This window comes from Urocitellus parryii, chromosome 9 (assembly GCF_045843805.1).
Source record: "Urocitellus parryii isolate mUroPar1 chromosome 9, mUroPar1.hap1, whole genome shotgun sequence".
NCBI lineage: Eukaryota > Metazoa > Chordata > Mammalia > Rodentia > Sciuridae > Urocitellus > Urocitellus parryii.
Genome location: NC_135539.1, coordinates 22711816 through 22724849, shown reverse-complemented (window position 1 = coordinate 22724849; position 13034 = coordinate 22711816). Strand labels below are relative to the sequence as shown.

At 48.4% G+C, this 13034-nt stretch overlaps 1 protein-coding gene and 1 pseudogene across 3 annotated transcripts in view; both read right to left on the bottom strand.

Annotated features, from left to right (window-relative positions):
• Nucleotides 1-765: 765 nt before the first annotated feature.
• Nucleotides 766-1392, bottom strand: LOC113190920 (glycolipid transfer protein pseudogene; annotated as a pseudogene).
• Nucleotides 1393-5691: 4299 nt separating this feature from the next.
• Nucleotides 5692-13034, bottom strand: part of Tpst1 (tyrosylprotein sulfotransferase 1) — a 112687-nt gene continuing 105344 nt past the window's right edge. For 2 of the 3 annotated variants that reach the window (XM_026400469.2, XM_026400468.2), the window contains 3 exons: nucleotides 10869-10919; nucleotides 8699-8746; nucleotides 5692-6063 (listed from right to left, as the gene is read on the bottom strand). In XM_026400469.2, coding sequence (XP_026256254.1) covers nucleotides 8729-8746; nucleotides 10869-10919 — 69 coding nt within the window. In that variant the 3' untranslated portion in view covers nucleotides 5692-6063; nucleotides 8699-8728. Of the gene's footprint in view, nucleotides 6064-6160; nucleotides 6297-8698; nucleotides 8747-10868; nucleotides 10920-13034 lie in introns of all 3 variants that reach the window. The other variant, XR_003301836.2, reaches the window with a different exon arrangement.

The following is a 13034-nucleotide window of genomic DNA, read 5'->3' as shown; positions in this document are numbered from 1 at the left end:
GTAGTTTCTCAGGTTGGAAAACCTGTCCCGGAAGAAAACAATCGTGCAGAAGAATGCAAATACAGTCATCTGTGGTCAACTGTGTGTGCCCAACAGCTTGAAAAGAAACACCCTTTTGGTCATCAAAGACTTGCTGGTTGGTTTTGGCTACTTAAACAAAACAAAACAAAACAAACAAAAAACCTGTCTGGTGGAAAGAAGCCAGTCAGAGAGCAGGGTTCGAGTGACATGCTGTGAGGTCGCTGCACACACCACACAAGGACACACACCAGTTTGCTTTTTGAAACAACAGCAGTAGGGACCCTGCATAGTTTCCTATCAACTCTTCATGGTCCTTAAAATACCCATAGCTTGGTTCAGCGGCATCCTCCAAGGACACCTGCTTCTCTATAAAGAGAGGCATCCACCCTCACCGGAGAGCTGTGCTCCTGGTGGGGAAAAACCAAAAACCAAAACCCCTAGGACTTGATTGATTAGAACGGTTAATTGTTTTTTTTTTTTTTTTTCACACTGACTGCAGGGGTCCAGTGGGTCTACCTGCGGTGAAATCCAAAGGAGATTTGGGAGGAGGTTCATTACTTATTGCTTCATTAGAATAGACCCCCCCCAAAAAAATGACTTTTAAAAGCAGGGCCAACGCTTGCAGGCCCCAGCTGGGCTGGGGGGCTCTGGGGACCCAGACACCCGCGGCTTGCTTCACAGTGATCACGTGGCGTGTGGCCGGTGGCCAGTGGCGCTGGCTTGCGGCCGTGGGCGGGGCGCCGCCTACACCTTGTAGTTGAGCTCCGCGTTCATCTTGGTGTACATCTCGTAGATGACGTCGATGGTGGCCGTGTAGTTGACCAGGAAGAGGCGGATCTTCTCCAGGCCTTCTCCTCTGTCACGTTCTGCCCCTTGGAGAGGGCCTTCAGGAAGTCCGACTTGTAGGGCGCTGCGTACAGCGCGGCCTGGAAGATCTTCTGCACGATCCAGCCGTGGTACTTCTTGAGGGCCATCTCGTAGGCCTTGGTGGCATTGACGCGGATGAGGTTGGGGTGGTTCTCGTCCTGCTCGCCATCAAGATGCTCTGGAGGAAGACCTGGATGAAGCGAAGGCCTCTTTTCAGCCACATCAGTGCCAGCGTGGCCCCCACTTGGGGCCATTCTGCTCCATACATTTCCTTCTCCACCTCCAGGATGTTCTGCAGGGTCCGGAACTTGGATGGGTTGGTCTCATCCACAGCTTTGATTTTCGTGATGTTGCCACTTATGTCTGCCTTGATGGGTGTCAACACGGGGGACCCAAGGCAATCGAAGAAGGGCGGCAGGTGGACACCGCCTCCAGGAAGGGCCCGGTCTCTGTCTGCTTGTCCGCGGGCAGCGGCTTCAGCAGGTTCTCCGCCAGCAGCGCCATTCCAGGATCGAGGCCCGCGGTGATGCCCCAGCGGGCGCCGCGGGCGTCCACACCGCCCCCCAGGCCGCCGCCGTCAGAGCCAGGGCACAGGCTCCGGGGACGCCAGCGTCGCCACTTCCGCCCGCGCCGCGCCCTGGTAGCCGAGCGCCTCCCTCATTTCTTTTTTACTTTTCTTCCAAAAGCATTTGTGTCAATCATAACACATTTAAAAAAAAAAAAAGAGGTAATCAAAAGAAAACAAAGATGCCCACTGTACCCATGGAGAGGGGCCATCACCGGGGTTTTGGGATGCGTATTGTCAGTGGGATATCAGTTTAGCATCCTACTTATTTTTCTCTTTTCTTTTCTTTTTTTTTTTTTTTTTTTTTTTGTACTGGGGATTGAACTCAAGGACACTTGGACCACTGAGCCACATCCCCATCCCTTTTTTGTATTTTATTTAGAGACAAGGTCTCACTAAGTTGCATAGCACCTCGCTTTTGCTGAGGCTGGCTTTGAACTCACTATCATCCTGCCTCAGCCTCCCAAACTGCCGGGATTACAGACGTGTACCACCATGCCTGGCTTTTCTGTCTGTTCTTTAGAAGTAAAAGAGTTCAGAGCTGGACATGATGTCACATGTCTGTAGTCCCAGTGACTGGGGAGGCTGAGGCAGGAGGACAGAGAATTTGGAGGCCAGCCTGGGCCACTAAGCAAATCCCTGCCTAAAAAAAAAAAAAAAAAAAAAAAACATAGAACGAAAGTACTTTGTAGTTTGTATTGAACAACTTTGTGACTTCAAATTATCACTTAATTTAGAATGAACATTTCTCTGCTAAGTAATTTTGTACATCATCGTTTATTATTTATTTTTATGGGTAGAATTAGTGTTTCTTATTTTTATGGGTAGAATTAGTGTTTCTTTTTATGTCTTCACATTTAGTAGCTGAGTGATAGTCCATCATGTGGGTATCATAATGCATCCAACCACTCACCTCCATGGTTTGGTTGTTCCAGACTTTCTCTTTTCAGGCACTGCACTGCATGGTGTGTACTCAAGACCCTTCCTCCCTCTCACCTTTAAACCTTCTCAGGTTCTGCAGTTGTCCCAAGTTGGGCCAGCAGAGGGTGCGGTGGGCTTTCCTGCTCAGAGCAAGGCCAGGAGGCTGTTTTTCTATAGTACTTGCACTGTGAAAATTATCCCATTTTGAATCTTCAGTAATTATCCACAAACTCCAAAGGGATAATAGAAGTTATTAATTTAATTTTTCTATCAAGATCAAATACACACACCCCCAACACTCAAAGTAGTAAACTGTGAAGACTTAACAAAGGAATGAAATGGCCTGACGCCCAATTCAGAGTAACTAAAGGAGCACTCTGCTTCATGCAGGGTGGCAAAGTCTCTGTGGGGGTGGCAGGGGGCAGTGACAATGCAGCAGGAAAGCAGACTCAACCTGAGGATACTGGCGGTACCACAGCAGGAGTCCAGACTGCCCAGGATTCACAGCTCCTTAGGAATGAAAATTTCGAGGCAAAACTGAACAGGGTGTTGCCATTTCTTTTTTCTCTGTGGAGCTGGGGAGCAGCCCAGGGCCCTGACAGTGCTAGCAGGCGCTCTACCCTAGAGCTACTCCCCGGGCCCAGCAGGCATCTAGCACGTCCCATCTGTCACCCACCAGCCTTTCTGGTAGGCAGTACCGTGTGTTTTATTAGATGGTGCTGCAAACAGGGGTTCTACAGCCATCTTTCTCAACTCTCACCAAGATCATAAAGTCCTGAGGGCAGTGACCTGCCTACACTTCTTGGCACACACAATTATGCCCACCAAATTACTAAGTCCAAGGTGGGTACTTAGCAAGTTGTCATTCAGCACTAATGATGGTTTCTATTCTTTGCAAGATGATCACCGAGGGGGACAGTAATGGTTAAGGCCCAGACTTTGGAGCCAGGCTGCCTGGGACTGTATCCGGACCCCATCACTTACCGGCAAAGCACTTTACTTCCTGAGCCAACGATCACTTCTGCTATGTAGTGAGAGTACTTACCCAAGAGAGTGCTTGGAAGAATCAAAACACATTAATGGTGCTATGGGCAGGTGCAGGGGCCTAGGCCTGAGGGACACTCAGTAGCTGGTTCTAGGGCAGCTGCTGAGTGGACGGTGCTGAGGTCCTCCCTTGCATTCCTAAGTTCTGACTCTTGAAGCTGCTGTTCTTCATGCCTCCACAGTCACTGAGGACTGCAGCCTCGATCCTCCCAGGTCCCCTGCCACTGTGTGTGGTGGCCGCCCTGCCCCATGGGCTCTCTGAGATTATAGGCCCACATTTGCCCTTTACCCTCCCTGTGCAGGGCTCCACTGGGCCCCACCAAGAGCTGTGACCTCCCGGATATCACGTTGCCCTCGGACAAGGCTGAAGCTGATCTCGTGTGCCCCTGGTAACAGCAGTGCTTTCCTCCCAGGGCTCCCACAAGTGTGTTCACACCAGAAGAAATGAGGCTGTGTGCATGCAGGAGACTCAGTGGGCAAGGGAGCATGGCGTCCACTCTGGAGGACAGCAGGGAGTGGCAGGGCTGTGAAGTCATGTCCCTGCTTCTCTGCAGTCTCCTCCAGAACTCTCCTGTCCACTGACAGTGGGTTCTCCAGGGTGGGCAGTGTGGGGCACACACTCCAGATGTCCCTCAGGAACAAGCCTGTGGTAGGCTCTCCAAGGATGTGGCCTCTTCCCCAGGGGTGGACAGAGCTGAGAAGCGTCTGTGTCTGTGACTTTACAGTGTTTCGAATTCGCAGAGATGACTAGGACGTCTGAGGAAGTGAGACTCGGGGCACTGAGCCCTGGTGAGGCTGGGCAGGCACCCAGGAGGGGCTGAAGGAGCAGAGGGAAAGGCAGAGGGGAGCCCGCCTCTGAGGGGACACGAGGCTCTGCTATAGTGGTGGGAGAATCACGATGTCTGAGGCACCGAGTGTCAGGCATCAGAGAATCAAAGAGGGCTTGGGAGCAAGGGACTAACATAAACCAACGCCTGACTGAGGACCTGGCAGCTGTGTGACAAACTGATGTGACTCCATTTTTAAAAATAAATAAATAACAGCAGCTTCTTCCTCAAGGCCTGTCCTAAGGAAGGGGGCATGACCCTTGTCCTTGGAAAAACCCACAGAGCACTCCTAAGCACATACCCACCCTGCTGAGTTGTTTGTCTGCAAATAACAGGAGAGATCTGTGGCGCCAGGTGTCCCTGACTCAGGCTAGATGAGGACCCATAGCAACCTCTAATCAGCATGAGTCAGGGAAAATACCTGGGATGCCAGATGACCCCCCAGTACTTTATGGTGGTTGATAACATGTTGGGAAATCATGTAGTTTAGCACATACACCCCTCGTGGCCTAAACCAATCAGTTCAAAGGAATCCCCCTCTTGTACTAACCAATCACCCCTACCCAACTTGTTCCTGCCAGTGAATGTGCTAATCAATGTTAAGAGTTGTTATTTGACTTTCCCGGGGTGTGGAATGATTTGCTGTGTGATGTTGTGACGCATAGAGTATCCCCCCCCAAAACTATAAAATCTCACTGAACAAAGGACTGGGACTCATTCCCTGGGACTGCTGCATTGTGAACGGTTGTGAGTCCAGGCTCGAGCTTGCAATAGACTCTTGTGTGATTGCATCGGATTCGGCTCCTGGAGGTCTACTGGGGTACCACTAATCTGGCATTACACAAATCTGGCATTACACGTCACTTCAAACTGAGGGGCAGGGCAAGGGGTGAGCAGGAGGGGTGCTGGGGCCTGCTGGGCCAGCTAGGTGAGCAGGCTGAGGTGGGTGAGGAGGTGGAGGGAAGAGGGTAGGTTCTAGGGGTCCTCTGAAGTTGGGTGGGAAAGAAGGAGGGAGTCAGGTAGGACCTGGGGTTTCGGCCTGAGTGGCAGGGCAGAAAAGACTGCATGCAATTCCTGACATGGACCGACAGGAGGTGGACAGGGGTCCGGCAGGATGAGAAGACACTTGGCCACGTGGGTGCTCTGACATAGTCTCTCTGTTCCATGACAATGGTCTCCAGAACAGGCTGGGAACACTGACTCCTCCATTCCGAACACAGCGGCCAGTGAGGAGCAGAACAGGATTTGGACCACGGGCCGCAGCAGGTCTCTATGAATCATGCAGGACTTCATCGGGAGGCAAGGATGCCTGAGGGGAAGGTCTGCAGGGCCCAGCTTAAAAGAACCAGGTCTGTGCTTCTCTGAAATCACCAATGAAAATACGCAACTGCAGAAATGCTCCACATTCAAAGCTTTTATTTTGAAAAATAAAATACAAAAGTCATTAAGTTGTAAATGTATACGGTAATTTCCCAACTTCTCAGAAACAATACAATGAATTACTTAAATAATTAAGATATTTAATATTATCCACATCAATATATTTAAACAGGCACAAGTGTTCTACGAAACATTGGACCAAGTACAGACAACCTATCCCAAAATGAAACTGCCCGTTTTGCTTACAGAATACCATTTTTAAACCCTCCCCTTGAAAACGAAGTTTGGAATTTGTTAAGATGAGGACAAGAGTAGGGCTAAATGAGGGCACTGTCCCCTGGCTCCTTATCACAGGAGTGGACACCCGCCCTTGGCAGGAGGGGCTGGAGTGCACAGGAGACGGCCGGCCGCCTGGGCTCCGCTGGGCTCCGCAGCTCCCTGGGGCAGACAGACAGAGCGTTAGGACTCCCGGGCTCCCTGCCTCCTGCCTCCAACCCTGCTCGGGGCACGCGCACTGCAGGACTGCCCCGCGCACCTGCAAGTGACTTCTGTGCAAGTGCAGAGGCAGCCCTACCCTGGGCACGGCTCAATGAAGCCACTGAGGGCACCGCATCCAGGGTGCAGCAGTCACCTTGATGCCCTGGCCATCTGAACAGGTGCACACCGAGACCCTGCAGAGAAAGTGCCAGAGAGCACGGAGATGTAGAGGGACCCAAGAAACCAGGGACGGGCATGTCCCAGGATGCGCAGCAGCCCCCAGCTTCCCTGAGGGCTGGGCACCCACAGGCTCAGTCAGCAGGCCAGGGTGGAACACTGCCCTGGGCGCCCCAGGGCCGGGTCAACAGGCAATGCCTTCTCTCATGGACCAGCCAGTGGGTCAAGGAGGCCCCTGTGCGTCAGCAGGGCTGGGGTACCACCTGAGGATGCTGAGGCCACCTGGGTGAACAAAATCATCCAGGATGCAGGACAGCGGTTGGAAATGCAAGTCTGTATGCAAAGGGGCATGCAAAGGGTGTGCAGAGGACATGGTAGGGACACGCAGCATCTGCACCTTGGAAAAAAGGCAACTGTGATTCTAAAACCTATTAACTCAGTGACACAGCAGCGCTCCATAAACACAGCGAACCACAAAGATCTCCCACTCAATCTCTCTTACTTAACTTCAGTTTTCTCATCTACAACAACAGGAATAACATGGGGTAGGAAAGACAGTGGAATGAGAAGGACATCATTACCCAAAGTACATGTATGAAGACACCGATGGTGTGATTCTACTTTGTGTACCACCAGAGACATGAATAACTGTGCTCTATGTGTGTACTATGAATTGTAATGCATTCTGCTGTCATATATAACAAATTAAAATTAAAAAATAAGTTAAGAAAACAGGAATAATAGCATTTACCTGCAAGAATGCTTTGAGAACTGAAAGAATATATATATTAATTATGTTCACATAATATATATAACTATATATTATGTGAACATAATTAATAGATAAATAAAAACAGAGTGCACTTGTGGGCTTATGCCTGGTTTGAAGAATGCACTCAGTACATGGTTATTACATAAAGTAAAAATAAAAGCAAAAATCAGGCCAGGTGCAGTGGTGCATGTCTGTAATCCCAGCAACTCAGGAGGCTGAGGGAGGAGGATTGTAAGTTCAAAGCCAGCCTCAGCAACTTAGCTAAGGCACTTAGCAACTCAGCAAGACCGTGCTCTTATCAAATATAGAAAAAGGGATGGGGATGTGGCTCAGTGGTTAAGTGCCCTGGGTTCAATATGCAGCACCAAAACCCAACTAACCAAACAGAAATTCAGCAAGCAAACTAAAGAAAAAAATCACGGGCTGGAGATGTGGCTCAGCGGTAGCGCGCTCGCCTGGCATGCGTGCGGCCCGGGTTCGATCCTCAGCACCACATACCAACAAAGATGTTGTGTCCGCAGAGAACTAAAAAATAAATATTAAAAATTCTCTCTCTCTCTCTCTCTCTCCCCTCTCTCACTCTCTCTTTAAAAAAAAAAAAAAAAAAGAAAAAAAAAGAAAAAAATCACGACCATGTGTTTAGAGACACTGTCTGGGCTCCAAATGACCTGGGGTGTGAGCACTTGGGAGCAGCTCTGCCAGAAGACCTGGGTTCAGAACCAGCTTCACCACAATTGACCTGAGGACGCACATGCACCCAGTCCCCAGGGGACTGGGAAGGCGTGCTGGCCACTCAACACTCAGCCCTTACAAGCCATCTCAGACAGCATGATACACTAACTAGAGCAAGGGCCAGGCACAGTGGCCACGCCTGCAATCCCAGCTATAGGGGAGGCTGGGGAGGAGGATTGCCAGCCTCAGCAACTTAGCAGTAAGATCCTGCCTCAAATAAATAAATAAATAAATAAATAAATAAATAAATAAATAAATAAATAAATAAATGTGTAAGGGCAATCTTGAAAAACAAAACAGAAGAAAAAAATCTCATATACACATACTCGTCCAAGTCCAGCAGAGAGAGCAAGCAGCAGAGGCAGTGGGAAGAGCCTGAAGACAAGTCAAGAGAAGATGCTCTTTAGCTTGGGCTCCCTCTTGCTCCATGAGATGACCTAATATCTTGCTCCCTCTGAGATCAGTTTCCTCATCAGCAAAAGATGAGTGGACTTGTCTGTCTACAGGTCCTCTCCATAGTCATGATGTCAGACCCCTTCATCACCACGGTAACACCTAACTCTATTTGTGTGTCCCTGAAGACATGAGGGTGTTAAGCGCTACCAGTGACCTCTTCATCTTAGAGCTGGCACTCTTTGTTTTTCTTTGGTGGTGCTGGGATTGAACCCAGGGCCTCATGCATGCTGGGCAAGCACTCTTACCACTGAGCTGTATCTTCAGCCCTTTGTTTTACAGATGAAGAAACTAGGACACAGTGAGGTTAAGTAATTTGCTCAATGCCACACAGCAAGTGACCAAGGAAGGATTCCAACCCAAGCAACTGACTCCAAAGCTGTGCTCTCCACCTGGTGATGTGGCCTTCTGAGACAGCCCAGGGGGACACCCCAGAACCCAGGAGTGAAGCCCAACCCTCACCTCGAGGTGTGAAGGAGGTTCCAGGCCCTGCTACTCCATAGGCTCCGTCTGTTGAGGGAAGAAAAGATGCTTTAAAGTCCTTGAAGTTGGCTGGCCCAGTGTGTCTGTTCCACTGAGACATCAGGCAGGATCTGCAAGCTCTGAGCCCAGACTTCCCAATAACACAGTCTACAGCTGCTGTACAACGAAGCCTCTGACTGGCTTCCCGGGTTCCAGAGAAGGAGACTGAACCCTTGAAGTCTCCCAAGTGAAGTTTATGTGTGAGCTGAACTACATTAACCACAGGGCTCCGACATGGCTGCAAGTCTTTTGCCCAATTTTTAAAAACCTTTTTATATTGATTTGTAGTAATTATCTATATTCTACAAGTGAGTCCTTTGTTTCAAACATTTTTCCTGCTTAAGGCTTATTATTCTTCATGATTTTCAAAAAGTACATATTCTCAATTCTAATAGTTCAAATTGTCCATCTTTAAATAATCAGTGTTTTTTTTTAAAAAAAAAACACTTTTCAGTTGTAGGTGGACACAATACCTTTATTTGATTTATTTACTTTTATGTGGTGCTGAGGATGGCACCCAGGGCCTCGCACGGGCAAGGTGAGCGCTCCACCGCTGAGCCACAGCCCCAGGCCCATGATCAGTGCTTTTAGGACTTGTTTAAGAAGCCTTTTCCTCTTAAGGTCATGAAGATATTCTCCTGCATGGTCTTCTAACAACCTCATTATTCTGTCTTTCCCAGTTAGGTCTACAATCTACTGCAAATGACTTTCATGTGCCATGGGCCAGGGCTGTCCCCTTAGTTTCAGTCTCAATTCCCTTTTCTGCGTCTTCCACATTCATCCAAACCAGCCTTGGACCTGACGTCCCTTCAAGACTGCCTCTTGGACCGTTCTCTGGCTTGGATGACTGCAGCTTCTGTGTGAGAGTCCACTTATGACCCATCCAGATTTCTGGGACGTCAGGCCCACAGCCTTGCACACCTCTATCTGTAAGTTGATCAAAGTTTTTTCAGATAAATCGGGAGTCTCTTGGGAAGATCTTTCTTTTTCCTCAAACTCCTAAGGATGAATTCCAATTTCTCATGTATTATAGATACTCATTAAACATCTGCTGAGTAAATGAAATGACTGGATTGTTGAATTTCATTAAATATACGGGATTAGGATCTGGGATTATGGGTCAGTGTCACAGCACTTGCCTAGCACGTGTGAGGCACTGGATTTGACCCTTAGCACCATATAAATAAACAAAATACAGTTATTGTGTCCATGCACAACTAAAAATATTTAAAAAAATATAATGCCTCAAAAGAACTCTGAAATTCTCAAGCAACATGTATCAGGGATTGGCAGCTGACCTGTGACCTCTCTGGTGTGAGTCGGGCCTTTCTCAGTGGGCAGCCGTCTGCTCCAGGCTTGCTTCATGCACACCTCACAAGTCTGTGTGTGGTGGCATCTAGAAGAGCCTGGAACTGAGTTCAGGGCTGAGTTTCACTCCGACCAAGAAGCTGAGCACTGACAGCAGCATCGGGAGATGGCAGGTGGCCGCTTCCCTCCAGCAGTAGCCCTTGTTCCTTCCAACCCCTGCCTGTGGTGACTGGGGATGCCCAGAGGAGCTACTCCTGGCCCGTCAGCCATCATGCTCCCTGTTCCCTGTGTATCAGGAAGCCATGGTGGAAAGCAAGTGGGTGTGAAGTTATCAGGAACAACTCTGGTTTGAAAGGAAAAGTTAACAAGCTTCAAACTCTGGCCACTCTTCCTGAGGGCTAACGGCTGGATCCTGTAGGCGCTAAGCGAGGAAACCGGAGGACCATGGGGGGAGTGCAGTGAGAACAGAGAGGGTGGCCTGCACTCTGCTGATCTGGAGCAGGGCAGACTCACCACAGCACCCTCCTAGGTGGGAAACACTATGTGGCCTTGGTTTCAGCTATCAATAGGAATTTCCCTAGTTTTGGAAGATACTGAGCTCCCTGAAATCAAGATTGTTAAAACTGCCAGGCACTGATGCCAATCCTCCTACCACCAGCACATATCATGATCTCTTTCCTATTTTTCTCTTTTGTTTTCCTAAGTTTGACTTTTTAAATTTCAGGATGTCTTTAGAAAGATTAGTTTGACACAAGATCCCATCTCTTATACAGCAGGAGGAAGCAGATACAGTGTACAGTACCTGGGGTTTTTCCTTCAGAAAGTCAGGTAGCTGGAATTCTCCTTTGTAGACCTGAGAAAACAGAGCACATGAGAGTTGAAGGAAGCCACCCTGGCCCATCCTCTCAAGAGGCTGAAGAAGCCACCCTGGCCCATCCCCTCAGGAGGCTGAAGGAAGCCACCCTGGCCCATCCCCTCAGGAGTCTACAGCACTAACGGTCTTCCCTCTTGGAGGGTTCAGAGCAGCCACGGGGTAGGACCATGGCCGAGCTGCTTCAGGGCTGCCTCAGTGCCCCTGGTGGGCTGGCTGGGCAGGCTCCGCATCCAAGCTTCCAGACACACCAGCTGAGAGGCAGCAGGCCCCAGCAAGGCTCACAGGACCCACCTGCTTAGGAATAAGCTTTTCCTTGCAACTCTGGGGATAATCCAACTTTATGTTCCTCGTTTACACGTTATTCCCACTATGATATGAACACTGAATGATTCTTTTTTTTTTTTTAAAAAAGGATATGTCAGTTTTATTTATTTATTTATTTATTTATTTTTTCTGAATGATTCTTAAAAGTGATATATACTTTAATTATATAAAAACTTATTCTAATCAATAAGTATTTTCAATATATAAAAACGTTTCTAGCACAACACATAGCTAAAAAGTAATTTTAAAGAACACTACCTTTCACAACAGCCTCAACCCTGCCCTAGGGTTGAACATAATAATAGATGTGTAAGACCTTTATATAGCAAACTGTAAAACACTGAGAGAAACTAAAGAGCTACTCAAGTGGCAGGGCACACACTTTCAGGGACAGGAAGGTTCCAACAGTAGTGACATTCACGCCTTCAGTTATTTCCAGGTAGATTCTAGCATGTTTTTTCTTTGAGACTTCAAGCAGGCAGTGAAAGTCACTGGAAGTGTACAGGCCCCAAGTGGTCAAGGACATCTTAAAGGAAGGACAAAGCAGGAGGGTTTATGGTAACAGATGCCAAGACTTAGTACTCAGTCATGCCCAGGTCACATTAGTCACCCACGCAAGCTAAGCTCACTGAATAGCCATGACCACCATAGTTAGGTGCAAAGCAGAACCGGGAGCCAGGAGGCCCCTTGTGCAGAGCCGGCGATATGCAAGAGGTGCTGCCGCCACAGTGGTGCCTACAGCCACAGGCAGCAGCACAGACAGGACTGCTGCTGGGCCACCAAGGGTTCAGGCAACTTGGTTGCCTTCTGAATTTAGTTACTGAAGTGCAACATACATGCAGGAAAGTGTACCTTCACCTCCCCTCCAGTGACTGTAATCCACGCAGCCTCACAGGCCGTGCACCTCAGGATGTAAAAAGCCCCCACCCTTGAAGGCCTCCCTCCCCCCGCTCCCCACGAGATCTTCAGGCTGGCTGCAAGCATGGGTTTCAGGAGTAAGGCTTCTACGGAGGGATGAAAAAAAATGTTAAGTCACAAATACAAACAAATCCAAAAGGGGCTGCGGAAGCTATCAACTAAAAGCTCAATTAAAAAGTAAGCAGGAGGGGGCAGAGGTTGTGGCTCAGCAGTAGAGCACTCCTCTAGCATGTGCGAGGCCCTGGGTTCAATCCTCAGCACCACATAAAAATATGTAAGTGAAATAAAGGTATTGTGTCCATCTACAACTAAAAAATAAATATTAAAAAAAGAAAAAAGTAAGCAGGAGGGCTGGAACTGTGGCTCAGCGGTAGTGCACTTGCCTGGAATGTGTGAGGCACTGGGTTTGATTCTCAGCACCACATATAAATAAATAAAATAAAGATCTATCAACAACTAAGGAAAAAAATTTTAAAAAAATTAAGCGAGAATGGGCTGGAGTTGTGGCTCAGTGTAGAGCACTTACTGGGCATGTGTGAGATCCTGGGTTTGATCCTCAGCACTGCATATAAATAAATAAAATAAAAGATTCATTGACAACTAAAAAAGTATATATATAAAAATTTTAAAAAAGTGGCAATGGCTGGAGCATTATGTTAAGTGAAATAAGTTGAACTCAGAAAGTCAAGGGTGGCACAGAGTTTTCTCTCCTAGGTGGAAGCTAGAGAGGAAAAAGGAAAAACAAAGAATAGGGACTCTCGTGAAAATAGAAGGGAGACCAGTAGGAAAGGGGAACAGGATAGGAGCACTGGGGAGCGAAACTGGCCAAATCACATGGCCACATGTACATGT